Source organism: Leptinotarsa decemlineata, unplaced genomic scaffold (genome assembly GCF_025532065.1).
Source record: "Leptinotarsa decemlineata unplaced genomic scaffold, Ldec_3_MD MMD2_tig00000008_RagTag_RagTag, whole genome shotgun sequence".
Lineage (NCBI taxonomy): Eukaryota > Metazoa > Arthropoda > Insecta > Coleoptera > Chrysomelidae > Leptinotarsa > Leptinotarsa decemlineata.
The window spans coordinates 13,677,810-13,697,665 of NW_027412537.1; the positions used below are offsets into that span (position 1 = coordinate 13,677,810).

Below are 19,856 nucleotides of genomic sequence, written 5' to 3' on the forward strand. Positions count from 1 at the left end.
ACAAAATTGAAAACAACTCCCTATGAAACTGAAATATATGTGTATATGTTGTGTGGATTTTCCAAATATTCCCTGTTTTATGATTCAGTTTCTATCGAGCTGAGACTCTTCTTTTTACACATCCCCTCCACACTATTTCTGCTGATTGTATATGAAAGTCTTAATTATAAAATAAATGCATATTTTTTGTTCTTGGTTTTTGTTGAAACTGTCCCTAACATACCATTGTTTATGTTGTGTAAAACGATGCCTGGTGAAATTTTAAATTATGAAGTGTTTGAAAGACATGCTACCCGCAAAGCGTTGGGATGTAAAGTGGGTTGTCTAACTTATACGTAATAATTGAAATTCATTGTTCTCAGTTCTTCTGTTCTCGCGCGGTTCCTATAACCGAGTATAACCAATAAAAACATTAATTTTTTTTATATGTTGTATGTGATGGTACAATCTACGGATGTTTTATTCGAGAGGATTCAAGTCAATCTACTTTGGTGATTACACATTTTGATGTGTGAACTATTTTGTTTTGAACTATCAAGTAACTATTATATAAATTTTACGGTAGCGGCCTGGTTATTTATTATAGGTAAGTTTAATATTATAGCTTTATGTAATTGCCTAGAAATGTTCATTTAAATTTTCGTGTGGACCACAACTTCCTTATGCCAAAAATTTTGTAAGTAGATTATTTGTACATGAATAAATCATTTCAGCATGGACAAATCCGAAACCACGCCAATCTGTCTCTCTCAACCTGAGATTATTGGTCTTAGTACACTATCATTGACAGAAAGTATCAGTTGAGAGATTTCAAAACTGACAATTGACATATTTTTAACAGCGATACATTTCAACAATTATGAAATTTTTATTGATTTTCGTATTTTTGACAGAGACCATTCTTGGTCGTAGGGTTGTAACGAAATAATTAGCTTTGAATCTTCCAAACATCCTCTGATAATTGTGCTAGATAGAAAGAAATCAATTCATAATGGTAAATATTTATTATTGTTAATCTGTACAATGGTTACGAGATAGCTGCATACATAATAATTACATACAATATATAATAAATATACAAAATTACAAAATTACTACAACTCTAAAATATCCTTGTATACAATCAATAAAATTTTCGCAAAAATATTTTAAGAATTTAGGCCACTAGTACATTGACTTGTTAAATTTTACATTCAAATATCATATCGCGATATTCACTATGTTCATGGTAGCTCAGACATCCAAATACTTTACAAAGCATACAACTCCCTTTGTTAAATCTTTCCTAATATTCCAATTGTTTTTTCAAAAATGAATCTCTCTTAAAAATATACCCCTTTCAATTTGAACTGAAGATCCTATTTGACATAGAAATAAAAATCAACAGGTTAGTGATAAAGCTCGGGTCAATATTTGTTTTGTGATATTTTCATGCAATATAAAGTAAGTCCTGATTGCATTAGGAAACTAGTGTCATGAAACTTCAATGTATTGAAAAATTGACAAGCAAATTTCAATATTTGAGTGTCATAGAGGATTTGGATTCTGAAATGGTTCAGTATGGAGATTAAACTTCTATGTCACGGGACAGGGCAAAATCAAACATAATGAGAAAACCTGGTACCCAAAATATTTCATTTCTGGAAATTCGTCAGTGAAAATATATCTTCTTATGCACACTTAGTTACCTGGCTGCTATTTTTATGTTTCTACATTTCTACAAGTTTCACGTAGATATTTTAATCTCTCCCACGAATGTGTTATGAAGTCAGGTATTAGTGAATCTCCTTATCAATAGAGACTGACATAGCCACGTCTCATACGTGGACAATTGCAGAAGAAAATGATCTCAGTTTTTACACAGCATGCACGCATCTCAATTAGTTGAACACTATCTGAGGTCTTGCCAAGTAACACATGGCGCAGTCAGTAGGATTTAGATCTTAAAGAATTATTACTGACGATGGTGAAATACTGAGAAGAAACAGAAAATTTTCAAAAAATTCAGATTCTTCTTTTCGATTCAATGGCCTCAGTAACAAAAAAATCCAGATTACCAACAGTTTGTGATAACGTCGAACCTTCCTCTGAGGAACTAGCAATAGCAGATATTTAGGGTTGAGGGATGACAAGCCTCACGAGAATGAAGAAAATATAGATGTAGAAGACACGAATGGTGCCGTTGCCTGAATGTAAGAGACAGTGTGAAAATATATCATCAGAAAATGTGAGTTTGAGCTTTAGCAGTTTTGTGTTAACTGATTCAGTTGTTGGTAATACCCATTATAACGTAACAGTGGACGGCAACGGTGTCAGTAATAGTTGTAGCTCTAGGTACTTTAGTCTATGCTTGAATACGGGTTTGAATATATAGAAATTCTTCCTTCGACATCGAGGTCAGGTGGGAAAATTAAGAAAAACCAAGTTGGATGGTTATGTCTCATAAAGGTAACAACTGTTAATCTATTTGTCAAGAGGTTAGGTTATATCTGATTAAAGTTGTTCATTTTCAATTCTGTGGAGGGAAAGAAAACATGGAGTGTTCATTATAAAATATAGAGTTATATTGATACAAATCGTCAGATGTGCTTTAAGGTGTAACAAAGTGTTAGTTCGTATTTTAAGATGAAAGTTTCACAAAAAGCGTTTCCTGAATATGTTCTTTTGAAGAAAAAACGTGAAATTGTGCATTGCATAAATGAGTTGTTATCTTTGGTTGTTTGAATTTTCTGAAAGTGACAATGAATGTGATTTTATCTAGTGAGGGGAATGTGATATGAAGTTAGGCATTATTGAACGCACCCTTGTCAATACAAATTGACCTATACGTCATCATATGCGACCATTTTCAGAAAATAGTAAAGTCAGTTGTCAACCATCATGCATATTTTTCATTTTGTAAAACCCAATCTGAAGTCTTGCCAAATAGCACATCATCAAGAAACGTGATTAACTAAAAAAGTTTTCCATTTGTGACATAGGATGTCGCCACCATAATTGAAAGTCACGATAATCGGATGTTTAGTACATTATTAGAAGTCACGTTTTTCGACGCCGATGACGGACATCTCTTCAATTTCAAGCGCGTACGCATCTACTCTTATGCGAACTTTACCTTCAAAAAGTTTGCAAAAGAAAAGCTACACTAATCCGAAATCCGTGTGCACGACGTCGCAGTTGTTCTGCTTCTCGACGTTGGCAGCCATATTCAATTCGACCAGCGTATCGACGCTGTTGATGCTGACGCCCTTCAGAATTTTCTGAGCGGCCAAACTCGTGAAGTTGAAGCTGAGGTCACTCAGGCTGGGAAACTGATGGTTGCTGTTCTCTCTGGTTAGCGTCCGTTCTTTAAAGCAAATGTTCGGCTCGGAACCCATTATGTTTTTGTCGGCGCCTTTGCCGTTTTCCAAAAGCTGGAAAGACTTTTCCAGGGACGTTTTCGACCCCACCTCGTTCTTGATGAACTTGCCCGAGGAGAGCGGCGAGATGCCTTCGAAACTCTTCGTCGGACTAGGAGGGCTGCTCTTGAATAGCGGGTTCTTCGATATCTCCCTGAAAGTGTTCGCTATTGGCGAGTCCGGGTTCGAGTTGGAATTGAACTGGTTGTGCGAGACGTTCTTGATCACGTTGTGGTAGTTCAAGCTGTCCCTAGACGGCAACTGGAGCGAGAGTTTCCTGCTGTTGTTCATCGTCTCGAATTTCGACTCGTTGTTAATCGTGTCTCTGGAATTGTTCAAGCTGTGCAGCGACTCTTTCATATGGTTCGTGTTCTTGGCCGGTTTGAAGTCGTCTGTCTCGCTCGCTGACGCCGCTACGTCGCTCTTCTCGCCACCGTTGATAATCACCAAGTTGGGATTTCCGTCATCCTGCCCGTTCTCGAAAGTGATCACCGACCTCACTGGACAGTTCTGGACGAATATCTTCGTGTTTCCGCCTGCGCCGCCGTTGATGGCCGTAGTGGCGCTGGCGTTTATCTTGTTGTTCACGTTCAATCCGTTCTGGTTCGTCGTCACTTGGAGTGTGAACGAGTTGCTGTGCGACATCGAGGATTTGGGAGCTGCCGTGGTACTGACTTTGGGGCTGTACTTGCTCTTGTCTTTCCTGTAGATCTTCTTCGGTATCCTCGGGTCTATCCTAGTGGGCGAATCCCCCAGGCTCTTGTTGATGACTGTCTTGTGCGACTCCAAACTAGATGGCCCGCTAGTTAGGGAACTGCCGGTTTTGCTGCTCTTGTGCGATTCGATGCTGCTTGGGCCACTGTTGTCTATGCTGGAGAGGTTCTTTACCGGGGAATCTGTCGGTGACCCGGCGTTTTCCTCGTAGCTGAAATTCGTTGTGCATCTATGACTAGTTTTGGTGGATTCTGCAGCTGGTACGCACAGCCTCTCGTTGAATTTCGATGAAGGTTCCGTTTCTTGCGGTTTCTCTTCGACTTTGACTTCGGTCACGACCTGGGGCTTGGTCAGGCTGCTCCTGCTAGTTTTCCTTGAGCTTTCCCTACTTCTGTAGCCGTGTTTCCTCGGTAAGGTACTGGTGGCGTACGAGGAGTTGGCGTATCTTGATACGGGAGAGTTTTCTCTGGACCCGGTTAAGGGCGTTCCGTAGTTTAGATCACCGGACGGCAATCTTCGGTGGTTTCGTGGTAACGTGGCGGATCTCGATGAGCCAATGTCGCAGGTTTCCAAGTAGGCGGCGATATTGAGACCCGTTTCCTGAAAAATACAGTATGATAATATGTATTAACTACTTCTGAATACAGATGAAAAGACAGGATATTGACCTAACACAAAGATCGTCTTCTGAAGTCTTTTGGAGTTATTGCTAGAATATAAATTTCCAGAGTATTTGATCATAATATACAGGTGTGTTATAAGCGAAATAGCAGATGAAGGCAGAATAGATATGTTTAGGGATAAATATGAAGTTGATTTGTGGTATTGGGCAAACCCATTATTGTTTTGATGTTTTGTGCCAACGAAATGCAATTATTTTTTTGGTGTATTGGTGGTGTTGTGTCTCGATGACGGAGGTTGAAAAATCTTTAATAATTTGAAAAATGTATACCTTTTCTGTTGCCGAAGTTTGGGTCCCTACATTATGTAAGTGTACTGCTTTGGAGTTGAACCATTCCGTAGGAGGAAATTGAGCACTGAACGTTCCAATGTGACATTGCGAACGCTTTGATCTTCGGAAAAGCCTGGACAGCAAAGATTCTTTTTCTGTAAAGATATGTTCAATATTTACTTATTTCATGAAATACAACCTCTTTGGAATATTTTCAATGTAACTAAGCTGATGATATATATTTATTAATTCGAAGTTCTCTGGGTCACCTAGTTCTACATAAACTTTGACAAATTGAACATTTTTCAAAATAATATTATCAAGTACGGCAGTATTGAAAATAATAAGTAATCATACTTGGTGTGGGTGTCGAATCTCCACTGTTGGGGTATTCGGTACTGCTACTGGTATCGACGTAATGCTTGGCGATGGTCCTAGTCGAAGCCGATCTTCTTAACCTCCTGCTAGAACTCCAGAGTCGAAAAGAACCTCTTCGGTCTGGGCTTCTGGGGGCGGGAAAAGACGCGGATCGTCTCTTCGTTCTCGGGTAAAGTATTTTATCACTGGCGTTTCCTACAACAGTAAAATTGAAAAAAGAGTTATACAGTACTAGACTAGAGTAAGTTCCCACCTATTAATTTTTGAACCACGCGATATATGGTAACAAAAATTGGAAGGTTTCAATAGGGGACGAAAAGCAACTCTTTCATTCATTATTAATTATCATTATTAATTTTTTAATAATTATTTTACCTCCACAAATAACATCCGCTAAATTGGTCTGTATACATTGGTGGGTTATATTTCCATCCCTTACAGTAGCCATATCTCCATGAACCATGGCCATTGCCTCTTCAGTCGACATGAGCATCGACTTATTCGGAACGTAGTCCATGTTGATTTCATCTTTTTTCCGGTTTCTGGACTGGCTCCTAGATCTTCGTCTTCTGAAGATGGAAAAAAAAGTTTTCGTTGAAAGTGCTTTTGAGAAAAAAATAAGTGATGAAAAGCGTTATCGGTAAAAACTCACTTTTAAGTAAAACTTATCTGTGTTTCTAATCTATTCAACACTAAATAAATCTGGGTTGATTGCAATAATTTTGTTATAGCTTATTTGTGGAGTGTGTGTGTTCTGTGTGGGTGACTGTGTGTTTATGAGTATCTGTGTCTGTGACTGTGACTATTGTGTCTGTGTTTATTTGTATGTATAGTTACTGTGTGATATACATCTCTAGAGAATCCAATACGTCATTAACTTGTCGTATTCATATCTTTTAGCGAGTGTTGTTCATTCTTCTCACTCGACTATACTGCACTGACGAAGAATAATGATCCAGAAACACATCTTTGCAGTTCACCAACCGTTTACCTTTTTAGTGATTGTCCGTGATTTTTCTCTTTGATTATAATCCTTGTGTTAAGAAATACAACACAGAGAAGCAGTTAAAACCATAGAAACCATATAAAAACACAGAACATGAAAACAGACATGTTGAAATAAGTATGCATTTCATCACAGGGCAATAATCTGCAACACTGTGAAAACATGACCCCATGACCTATAAGTGACATAATACAACACAGAGAAGCAGTTAAAACCTCAGAATAATAATAAGATATAGAGTTGCCATGTCTGTACGGTGCCTATACCAATACAATACATGCGTTTTGAAACAGATATCGTACTATCATTTTCTGTATAACTTATGGGCGAGGGGGTGTGGCGGGTAATGAGAGGTTATGGAGAGTTTGTTTACATTTGAAGTAAGTGGGACCATAAAACAGTGGCGGTTGGTTTAGTCGATAATCGGAGGGATATTATATATTTATAAAATAAATCATTTCAGGTGGAAACGCATTCTGTTCAAATAGTTTCTACAGGAAATTTTATTTATTGTTTATTAATGATTATGGAAATGAAGTTTTTCTACCACCTACTAGATTTTCATTTATGTATGGCTTTTTAATGAAGCGCATGATTTACTGGGTTAAAATTTAATTATTTCAAATGAACTAATTCATAACAATGATAAATATGTTAATTTCAAAAGTAATGAAATTTGCTTTATAAAATCAGGTGAAGAAATTTGTGATTCATTCTCAGATTTGATAAACAAGCGGTACGGTTTGTGAGGTCCGGTATAAAGGATTTTCGATTAGAAATCATGAATATTCATATTTACGATTGAGATTTGATATTATTATGTGTGACCAATAGATTAAAAAGTTTTCTGTTCAGTTTGTATACTAAATAGTTATTCTTGTGCAACCGGTGTTATATCTGTTATTGCTCACTTAACAACTAACTTACGTCACACAAAAAATATGATCTCCGTTTTGGTTTTTCTTTCTTTGCACAGACAATATTCAATAAGAAATGACGATTGCCATTTTTTTAACCTCTTTTTGGTTGGGATATGTCAAATAATGAAATAATGTAAACCTAGTTTCAAAAACTTCATTTATAAGAATAAGATAAAAAAAACGATCATTACAAACATCAAAAATATCCCCTTTCATAATGTCAGTCCACAAAGAACTCTTGACACCAATTTTGAATGAAATCACAGCATAATATCAAACCTCGTAATCGTAATTATAAATATTCATGATTGCCTCTTTATATCGGAGCTCACAAACCGTACCGCTTGTTTGTCAAATCTGAGAATAAATCACAAATTTCTTCATCTGATTTTATGAAGCAAAGTTCATTACTTTTGAAATTAACATTTATCATTGTTATGAATTAGTTCATTTGAAATAATTTAATTTTAACCTAGTAAACCACGCGCTTTATTATAAAGCCATACATAAATAAAAATATAGTAGGTGGTAGAACAACTGGCCCCATTTAATAATAAATCAGATTTCCTGTAGGAACTTTTTGAACAGAATACATTTCCACCTGAAATGATTTATTTTATAAATATATAATATCCCTCCGGTTATCAAATAAAACGACCGCCACTGTTTTATGGTACAACTTACTTCACTAAACAAACAAACTTATGCTGCCTTCAATGTAAGGATGGAAGAGGCCTCTCTATTGTCTTTTGTTACTCTGAGATTGCGTCTGTGCGTCTGTGTCTGTTGGTATGTCATGTCTTCGTGTGACTGTAAAGTTCAATAGGTTAAAACTTTTCATTCGAATATATAACAGCAGTGTCATAGACAAAATTTATATAATTTCCTTTCATTCACAATTCGAAATAGCAATAAATATACCATCATAAATGTTTCCATTCAAAAGGTATGTAAATTCAAAATTGACACAAATACGCGAACCTACTAGTAGTGACATCTGCACTTACTCGGGCGTTACTATAAAATATCCACTAGACGTATTATACAGTTTTCTTTCCTTCATCAACTGCACCAGGGTATCGTACATGGCCTGCTCGCTAGGTGGCGACACGTGGGGAAATGCAAGAATCAAAGATTCTCTGATAGTTTCGATGCCGGCCGGTCTTCCTTGGCTCGACAATCTCAGGATAACAGAGCAAACGGCTTCGGGAAGGGGGGTCCATTGGGTCTGGGTTACTGGGGCGGTGGCACAATGTTCTACGTCTTCTGCAAGATACGAAATCAAAACAATTACTCAAGATAAAGAAATCAGATAGTTTCCATAATCCAAAACCGGCTAAAGGTATGGAATGCCCTCTGAACACGATGAATTGAGGTCCTTCAACCCTTGCACGTTTTGAAAATACTAAAATTCACTTTAAAAATGACGCAATTATTTCCATACCTAAAGCTACTATTTGGTATCCAGGCGGTGGTTGTAGAACCCTTCTTGCCCAAGCGTTTCTCAATATTTCCAGCGCGCATGGTTCTGATCCCACCAATAATGCCCCTGGGTTCACGTATCCATGATAAACTAAACTTTTCGTCGCTCCATTCAAACCATTATTCCACCAACAAACTGAATTAGAGGAAAGTAATCCCTGCAAAGAAAAAAAACGGTTGAAACAAAAACCGGTGAGTATATTTTTGGCAAAGAATTCATGAGAGATGAATTATCCATATTTGGAAAGTCGACAGTGGATGACGCGAATGAAAAGAACGTATGGCACGAGAAAATGAAGATATTATATTGAGAGGAGAGAACCGAAGGAAGAGGGGGGGTGGATCAGGTTTGTGAACGAACAGGCAGAAAATGTGGTGAGGGATGAACGAGAAGGATGATTGGCAAGCTACGAGCTTACCGCTGATCAAAAGAACTGGTCTAAGGGCTTGGTTATTAATCTCTCCAAGTTTATCAATTGTTAGTTGATAGGTAGGAGATTACGTCGATATAGAAATAAATTATAACATGGGCAATGTAAGAAATAAGAAAGCTGAATAAAAAAGGGCATTCTTCACCCGTTACTTCGTCCCTCCATGTGGACAATGTTATGCGTCAGCGACATGAAAGGGAGAGAGTACGGAGGAGTAGGAATTCCCTTGGCAGTGGTGGTGCTAGACAACGTGAATATGCTAAGTTGTAAGTTTTTTGGGTCAGGGCAACGTAAGGTAATGGCACTTTTCATGTACAGGTTACGAAACCTCAATACGTTTCGATATATAATAGCTTCCTTAGGCCTGTTAATACTTACAGTACATCAGGGTGTTACTCGAGTTCGTGGTTTTCTTCAGCCTCTTTTGCAGGTGGTATGAAGATTGAAAACCGATTGTTTCGTTCATTTTCTTAAACAGTGTCTTTCCAGCTGGTGAACAGGTTAAATTCCCAGCAACTTCAAAATCCCTGGATTACCGTGTTTCTACTGTTACTACACGGTGTCACTTAAAAATTTAAAATTCACTGATCTGGAGCTCAAAATCTCGTCCGTACAGTCAAAGGGCGTTAAATATTGAGTTGACACGAAAACGAGCTTTACAGTCTGTTACAAAACGTTAGTCTTGCGCTTGATATTTCTGAGGCCTTTGACTGTGTGTGGCATGAGGGTTTGCTGGACAAACTTCGATACTATGACTTGTCGGATCATTTGTGTATGGCTCTGCAGCTTCCTGAAAGTGGTCGTCGATGGATATCTATCGAAAACTTTAACCATCAACGCTGGTGTTCCCCAGGGATCCATGTTGTCTTCAACCCTCTTTTTATTGTGTATCAATAACACATTGGAAGAAAGCAAGAATCCAATATATTACTTTGCTGACGACATCACACTTGTCTCGTCATTCCATTTGGATTCCAGAACATCGGCTGCGAGTCCACATCTTCACCGGCAGCAGGAGGTTGCATATTTTAATGAGGATCTAGAAGTGATTTCGAATTGGGGTCCAGGTTCAATTCAATGCCATGAATACCCAGGCATCGGTTTTCTCCAAAAATATAAATGTCTCTGTCTTACGGGCTTTTTCCTGGCCCAAAAAGAGTCTTTATATAAGGTGTAAGAGTTTTATCAGTTGTTACTCTGAAGGGGGAAACAGTATCAAAATGTTATAGTGCTCTACCGAAATCCAGTATTTGAGGTAAGGTAGAGCACTGGTTAGGTCAGTGAAGACGGGTGGTTCGTATTTCCTAAGTAGTTCAATTAATGCAACCTTTTTCTTTGGAAAGAGAGAGAGAGAGAACGTCTATATTACGTGACTTTACAAACTCACTTTCTAATATACTAACACCTAGTTCTGTACGTACTAGGGGTTGACACAAGTCTAATTTATATATATAATTAAACACGTTTTAGCTTGAAAATAACTACAAATAACTTGGCTGGTGACGAAATTATGTGTCAAAAGAAAAAGGCAATAATCAAATTAATAATGGTGGTACTCATCCGATTCGTTAGCTTTCTTCCCTTTTTGGCAGCAACCTGACAAGTTGAAAATTCACTCCCACAACTTCCAGGAAGTAGCGAAACTGTCAGGCTTTCGAATTTCAGAAAATCTTTTATTACGTTATCCAAGACCATAAAATAAAAAAGGCCTAGAGGACTATAGAATAGTTTATCAACTATTTTATCCATACCTTTGATGGTTTATGTGAAGTTATCCACGCTTTTCTGGCCACGCTTTTTGACTTGTAGACCATCGACTTCGGGATAGAGGAGAATATCCATCCACTGTTGCCAAGTTTCATATAATTCCTAGCCACGCTTTTGTATGCCCCAATTTGTAATATATTATGAAAATAATAGTTTGAGGAGATTTTAAGGATGCCCTGAATGTATTAGAAACGAAAGATATCTAATTTATCAATGTCTTATCTTTTAATTTCTTGAAAAAATTTTGCAGAATATGAAAGTGGAAAAAATAAAAACTGATATTTTTAATTTTTTTTTTCGTATATCTCCGGTAATAGTGGATGATCGTTGATGAATTTCTCACTGTAATGTAGCATATTATTCATATATGACAATTACAAGATCAAATCAATTTGCAGTGCCGTCGGAGAGGGTGTAAAAAATAAAAAATTACATTTTTTACATATTTTTGCTAATATCTCAGTTAATAGTGGATGATCGTTGATGAATTTTCCACTGTAATGTAGCACATTATTCATAGATGTCATGTACAAGATCAAATCAATTTGCAGTGCCGTCGGAGGGGGTGAAAAAAATTAAAAATGGAATTTTTTGACATATTTTTGCTTATATCTCCGTTAATAGTGGATGATCGTTAATGAATTCTTCACTGTAATGTAGCACATTATACATAGATATCACGTAAAAGATCAAATCAATTTGCAGTGCGGTCGGAGGGGGTGAAAAAAATGAAAAATGGAATTTTTTGATATATTTTTGTTTATATCTCAGTTAATAGTGGACGATCGTTAATGAATTTCTCACTGTATTGTAGCACATTATACATAGATATCACGTACAAGATCAAATCAATTTGCAGTGCCGTCGGAGAGGGTGTAAAAAATAAAAAATTACAATTTTTACATATTTTTGCTTATATCTCAGTTAATAGTGGATGATCGTTGATGAATTTTCCACTGTAATGTAGCACATTATACATAGATATCACGTACAAGATCGAATCAATTTGCAGTGCCGTCGGAGGGGGTGAAAAAAATTAAAAATGAAATTTTTTGACATATTTTTGTTTATACCTCAGTTAATAGTGGATGATCGTTAATGAATTTCTCACTGTAATGTAGCACATTATACATAGATATCACGTACAAGATCAAATCAATTTGCAGTGCCGTCGGAGAGGGTGTAAAAAATAAAAAATTACATTTTTTACATATTTTTGCTAATATCTCAGTTAATAGTGGATGATCGTTGATGAATTTTCCACTGTAATGTAGCACATTATTCATAGATGTCATGTACAAGATCAAATCAATTTGCAGTGCCGTCGGAGGGGGTGAAAAAAATTAAAAATGGAATTTTTTGACATATTTTTGCTTATATCTCCGTTAATAGTGGATGATCGTTAATGAATTCTTCACTGTACTGTAGCACATTATACATAGATATCACGTAAAAGATCAAATCAATTTGCAGTGCGGTCGGAGGGGGTGAAAAAAATGAAAAATGGAATTTTTTGACATATTTTTGTTTATATCTCAGTTAATAGTGGACGATCGTTAATGAATTTCTCACTGTATTGTAGCACATTATACATAGATATCACGTACAAGATCAAATCAATTTGCAGTGCCGTCGGAGAGGGTGTAAAAAATAAAAAATTACATTTTTTACATATTTTTGCTTATATCTCAGTTAATAGTGGATGATCGTTGATGAATTTTCCACTGTAATGTAGCACATTATTCATAGATGTCATGTACAAGATCAAATCAATTTGCAGTGCCGTCGGAGGGGGTGAAAAAAATTAAAAATGGAATTTTTTGACATATTTTTGCTTATATCTCCGTTAATAGTGGATGATCGTTAATGAATTCTTCACTGTACTGTAGCACATTATACATAGATATCACGTAAAAGATCAAATCAATTTGCAGTGCGGTCGGAGGGGGTGAAAAAAATGAAAAATGGAATTTTTTGACATATTTTTGTTTATATCTCAGTTAATAGTGGACGATCGTTAATGAATTTCTCACTGTAATGTAGCACATTATACATAGATATCACGTACAAGATCGAATCAATTTGCAGTGCCGTCGGAGGGGGTGAAAAAAATTAAAAATGAAATTTTTTGACATATTTTTGTTTATATCTCAGTTAATAGTGGATGATCGTTAATGAATTTCTCACTGTAATGTAGCACATTATACATAGATATCACGTACAAGATCAAATCAATTTGCAGTGCCGTCGGAGAGGGTGTAAAAAATTAAAACTTACATTTTTTGACATATTTTTGCTTATATCTCAGTTAATAGTGGATGATCGTTGATGAATTTCTCACTGTAATGTAGCACATTATACATTTTTACACATTGGCATAATCGCTGGAACTGCAAAAGTCGCTTCCCAAAAGCTTGAAACACTGTTCCGAACCAGGAACTCAGCAACTTTTGATGCTTCATAAAGCTCAGATCAGAACTTCTTTGGAGTATGGTTCTCATGGATGGAGCTCCGCGCCTAAGCATACTCTGAAGCTACTGGATTTCATTCTAAAAAGAGCTATCTGCCTGATTGGAGACACGAACATTTTCTTGCAACCTTGGTAGACAGGAACATCGAAGAAAGGTTGGAGATTTGTCTCTCTTCTATAGATACTTTCACGGGAGGTGTTCCAAGTTCCAAGAGCGTAACATATCAGAAATACACTAAGGACTAAGGTGTTCTTTGAGCGGACCTTAAGGAGTTTTATGTAGTGCTTGTGTTTTGTCTTTAAAAAATGCGTTTTTCACAGAAATCCAAACTCTACAACTGTCAGAGAACGCGTAGTTTTTTTGGAATCTCGCTTCATATCGGCGATGAAGGCGTGGAATATTTTTTTCTCGATTTACGTACATAATTACGGACTGAAATTCCTCGATCGAACCGCTAATAAGTATGCAATTTTGTACGCGCCTCAGAGCTGTTTGATATAGCTCGATACTGCCGGACCGTAACTCGATATTCAAATTCATACGCCAAACTCGCTTTTATGCAAATCACTTCCCACATTTTTGCAACACGAACGTGGATGCCTATAATTGACATGTCGCTAATGCAAAATCATTATTTGCTACCTTAGTGGTTGAAATAATGGGATAAGAACAGTTATTTCGATGGGAATTCTATGCAAATGTACAATTAAGCCATTTTTCATAACTAATTAATATTTCGTAAGCTAGCATGCATGACTTTCATTGTTCCGTGATTGTCAGAAGCGTGACGAGCTTTTTGTTGTATGAAAGAAACCTGAAAAAATGATCTATCAAAAATAGTTGAATGGAAAATTTCTCTAGAAAAAAATCAAGATCCCAGATACATCAGATGTACGTTATTTCCTATTGAAATAATGGGAAATGTTGGGTTATTACAGCAAATGCAAGTTTGAACAAAATAAAGTTGAGTTTAATTCATGAGTTTTTCAAATTCACTTCGGAAAGTATTCAAATTGATGTTTCAAATGTTGGGTTTTGATTTTTGAAGGGATTTGTTTCAAATTCACATATTGGCAACAGCGCCTATATCAAGTTGAAATAATTTATACATACCTAGATATTCTACTTTAAAAAAAGGCAAATTATCTTTATAAATCAACAATTAAGGCAAAATATAAATTATTGTTCAATACCACCTCCACAAGCCACATAAACAACAGTTGTTTTGTTATTCATTTATATAGAGGAAGATAGGTTAGGTGCACAAAATGTCATATGTCACAGAATGTCTCGGAACTCGGAACATAAGTAAACAGAACAGCACGCCTCTGAAATATGTCACCTTTGTTTGTCTCATACAGGTAACAGATTCATTGTCCTTTATTAGCTATAACCGATGTTGCCAAATGGTGAAATAGAAACGAATCCCTTGAATGCATCATTTCATTCCTCTTTTTTAAGTATCTGAATAATTTTTTTAAGAAATAAGGTTGAATGATAAGTTTAAAATGCGTTGTTTTAGAGCTCTTTTATGAAAACTACTTGATTTTCGTCAGGAGGAACATTTCCCATCATATAAAACCAATAATCGACTCTGATGAGCCTGGTTTGGGAGCTCCACAAGGTTCCATTATGAGACCCACAAACATAAATTAATTCAGTGGAACTTTTGGAAAGTTAGCTAGCTGCACACCTGACTCTGAGAGATATACTTTTTATATAAAATGCATACCAACGTAGAAGTGAATTATTAAGCTGGGTGTGTCACAGGGTATGGATTGAGGACCAATCCTTTTCAATTTATATGTAAATCGTTGACCTATACTAATTTAAAATTACACTGATGGTATAAATGTATGAGAATTAGAAATAATTTATATTACCACCCGAGATCTTGGGAAGGACATTTCTCCCAATGGGCAAAACAATATACAATCATATTCAATCATTAAGAATGTATAATTATCGTTCTACGTTAGACGCTTCATAATCACAAAAGTATTATTCCGGCTCCAAGGTCGCAAATTACTCCGAAATTCATCTTATGAATTGTGTCCATATTTGGAATTGAATCTCACCAATAATTTATTCCTACAAAGGCCAACCAGCCCGACTAATTGAAAACAATCACTCAGATCATCAATAAGGTGAAAAACAATTAAATATGACATTAAATTCGAAACCGCGTTGTAAGATATATTTCACAGGTAGCGGATTCCTCATTATCAAGGAATGGATTGTGTTGTGAAATGCTCTCAAATATTGACAATGATGTTTTGTGTTTTGCCGACAGATTTATGATTGTTTTATTGTTTTCAATGGAATAATTTTTTCGTGTTTCTGATTGACTCATTTGTTGTTTTTCGTAAATAATTCTTCAATTCTCAATGTTTCTCCCCTCTTTTTTGGATCACGTGTTTTTTCTCTGATTTTTTGCTGCACTTTCCATGCTCAATTAAAGGTTTATACACGTTTCAGACATAATCCTCAGTATGTAAGTGTCTTGTTTGAACTAATTTTTGAACCAGTCTTTCTGAAAATTGATAATGAAGAAGCTATTCTATAGCGGTCGGTAGCCAAGCGGTTCGGCGTGGGTGCTTTGTTCACTCACTCGAATTGACTGCCGTGTTGGTCGGTGGTTCAACCCCTAGTCTGAACGATCGTTCTTTACTTGCTATCGTTCATACCGTGTTAGGAATCACACGTTAAAAGGTAAGACCTCGTTAATCCTTAGCTCGCACAAGTTTTGACTTCTGAGGGTTGTCGTTCGTAGGGGTGCGACAGCTGGTTAATGGAAAAACAGATTTTTTTTAAACAGAAACATATGTTGCGGTTTTGTAAAACTGTGTAGCGAAAATCTCAAAAAGAAGTGTGTGAAAATTATGTTTGCACATGCACTATTTTTCTTCATGACCACTATTTTATGGTTTATTATATTAAGGTATCATCACACACAAGCTTCAAGTTTCAGTGATTTATCATGTTCATTTTCTGTTCTATTTCTATCTACTATTTCAATACCCGTTGTAAATTGTTGGAAAATGAACATTATTATTATTATTATTATTATTATTATTATAACATCCCAAACGAACACTATAATTGTAATGAAAATTAAAATGGAGTAATTTATATACACAAAAAAATTATGGCGCAATAAATGTTCGACTTGAAGTTCATCCATTTCGAGATATTTTTGAAATCGGTTTTTCATAATATTTATTGCCCTCAATACACTTATTTACTGCATTGTTGCGAAATCATTCAAAATCCTCAATCTCGAGTCTTCCACATTTTCAGCGTAAATCCTATTTTTCAATGTCACTCATAGAAAATAGTCCAAAATAGTAAGATCTGGTGATCTTGCAGGCCATCTTATTGGCCCATAATTTGTCTCGAAGTAGAAGGACTCCAATTCGAACATTCATTACACCATAAATTTTTTTGGGTTTTTAAATTATTTCATTTCAATTTTTATCAAAATTATAGTGTTCGATCCGAATGTTATTATTGCTATCACTTTTTTTCTGCTCATCAAAACACATATAATATATTTTTGTTGTAGAAATGTTTCAGACAATCATAAAAGGTTTTCTTATTCGAAGTTCATTATAGAAAACGTTTAGAGCAATGGAAATATGAAAAGATATTAATAGGTACCTAAAAATAAAAAAAAAACTCCCTAATAATTCTACGGTACATAGAGAGACCGAAATACAAAATAAAACTCAATTTCTCAGTATGCAGTGAACGTCTACGATCCAAAAACTAAAACAAAAAATACAGGTCCGTATTTAAAAATTCAACGATGGGTGTGGCCCAAGTGAGATGACACCCTATATAAAAGATTCATTGACATATTCTGATAGCCCACATCAAGTGCCAATAGCAAAATGTTGACAGATTTTCAATATGTTTGCGAATAAAGAAGATATAGGCAAAAAAATAATTTGGGATTTTTTGGTTTTTCCTGTATATCTTCAAAACCAAAAGAGCTTTATTCGATTTTTTCACATAATTGAATAGATCTCAAAAATACGCAACTTTGCACAATTTAACCGACACTCTATCTCTTATCATTTACGAGATCCCCATGTACAGAAACGAATTCGAATAGCCCGGTATACTAATATTAATGTGAAAGTTTGTATGTATGTTTGTGGCTCTCTCACGCCAAAACAACAACGGATTTAGATGAAAATTAACATAAATACAGCTTATACATCAGAATATCATACATGCTACAATTCACAAAGGTTTTGTGTATTGTAAGTCGGAAAAATTCTTGCTCCCTGTGAGCTATGTTGGCGTGCGCTGCCTATACCTACCGTTGGAGTTACATGCAGATAATGTACAAGATTATTTATCTTAAATAGTTCTATGCAAAATATGCAAAATAGAGCGAAAAATACAATTGAATTGGATACTTCTTTTACAATGCACATTTCAGAATATCTATCAAATTCTTATAAAAATTGATACAATTGTTGTTTTGAGTATTTGAAATAGATAAACTTTGTCTTTTGCACTAAGTAATTTGGACGAATCTTTTAAAAGTTATCACAATAAGATTAACTTGACGCAACGCAGTAAGCCATTAGGCGTCGCGTCTTCTGTAAGACGACGGAGGGCGATGCGCCTTGGGAGAGGAGCGGTCTAAGCAATGAAGCGCCATCGCCGAGAAGGCGTCCCGATCGCGGGCAGAATTGAATTTCGTCAGTTTTGAAGTTGGAAACCTGAAGTTTTGAGTTGATAAAAAAATTGATATGATTTGAAAGAATATTCTGAAGCAAATCACTAAAATTATTATTTTTATTGTTTTTATTTGACATCTTTTCATTCAATGTTTATAGTGTAGCGTGTTGTATATATAAATGGTTATATTATGAAATAAATAATATATTATTATTATTGAACTCATTGTTTTGCTCGGGAGCAAATTAAATCTCGAGAAAGCAATGTCACAGAACTTGTCTTTTTGTTTTCCAACTATAGCGGAGGTCCGCTAATTGCAGTGTACTAAATTACCAGGATTAGACACGGTTGAACATTACAAAATCATGATGTAAAATCTCACCTTGGCCGCTGTTTCATTAGTCCATAAAAGGATTCACAATTTTTAAATTATACTCACCAGAAAAAGCAATGAAATGATTAATTTGTTATTCAATTTTGCAACCCACGATCGTCGCAGAAAGTACAAAGTTCTCAACATGGAGAATATGGGTTTCGGTTACTCATCGAATCTAATAATCAATAAATATAATTTAAAAACTTAAAAAACACGCTTTTGAGGAACACCGAACTGAAAAGTTAAAAATAATTTTTTTAAATAAGCTTAAAACAATAACGAACCAAAAATACTAGTATTATTGTGAAAAAAGGGACATGCGTTTGATATACAAAAAATATGGCACAAAATGCAATTGTTTTAAGCTTATTTGAAAACAATATTTTTATCTTTATCTTCTGTATAATTCAGTGTTCATATAGAAGTATTTGTTTCGAAAGAATTTTTCTTTCGTGTAATTCAATGTTTATATGAAAGTAGCTGTTTCAGGAGGACTTTCTTTCAGTTTGTGTCTAAAAGTTACTTCTTTGCATGATCTACACATCCATGTATAGAATTACTTATTTTGAAATTGATTACTTCCTTCCTTTTCTTGGAAGATTCCCTCGTCCTTGTTTTTTGTATCAAGATGGAGTAGTAGAAAGCCAAAAACTTTCTTTCCCAAAAATATTTTTAACTTTTTAGTTCGATGGTCTTTAAAAGCATGTTTTTTAGTTTTTTAAACTATATTTATTTTCAATTTTTTAGTCTTGTATACTATAAAAGCGTGTTTTTTAGTCTTTTAGAACTATATTTATTGACCATTGATATTTTCCTATTCCGGAGAGGGACCCTGAAAATCAACTACCAAGCCCAAGGCAGCAGGCGCGCAAAGGAGGGTTACAAATAAGGTAGCTGGCGCGCCTGTTAATGAAAAAAATACTTTTTTCAAATAAAGAAATACATGTAAAGTGAGTTCGAATTATATCAAGGAGGTTACGTACAGCACCATCTGCCAGCGAATAGATCAAGCAATAATGTCGATATATGAAGGAGGTTGCGTGCAGCGCCATTTACCCGCGAATAGATGAAGCAATAATATCGATGATTCTGTCAAATATAGATCCCGAGCTAGAGACTTACAAACAAACAAACATACATACAGGTGAGGCTAATAAAAGCGACTAAAAAAATAAATCTAAAAATAGTCGTAAAGAGGCGAATCTCGACAATTTCTTCAATCATATTTCACGTTTGTATTTTATAGTTATCTTCCAAGCTGTTACA

The 19,856-nt window shown here is 35.5% G+C and overlaps 1 protein-coding gene across 4 annotated transcripts in view; it reads right to left on the reverse strand.

The window, feature by feature from the left end:
* Positions 1–985: 985 nt before the first annotated feature.
* knockout (Stork-head domain-containing protein knockout) overlaps positions 986–19,856 on the reverse strand; it is a 212,039-nt gene continuing 193,168 nt past the window's right edge. For all 4 annotated transcript variants that reach the window (XM_074171116.1, XM_074171113.1, XM_074171115.1 and 1 more), the window contains 6 exons: positions 8,813–9,008; positions 8,376–8,634; positions 5,818–6,011; positions 5,422–5,637; positions 5,065–5,219; positions 986–4,712 (listed from right to left, as the gene is read on the reverse strand). In XM_074171116.1, coding sequence (XP_074027217.1) covers positions 3,141–4,712; positions 5,065–5,219; positions 5,422–5,637; positions 5,818–6,011; positions 8,376–8,634; positions 8,813–9,008 — 2,592 coding nt within the window. In that variant the 3' untranslated portion in view covers positions 986–3,140. The remainder of the gene's footprint in view (positions 4,713–5,064; positions 5,220–5,421; positions 5,638–5,817; positions 6,012–8,375; positions 8,635–8,812; positions 9,009–19,856) is intronic.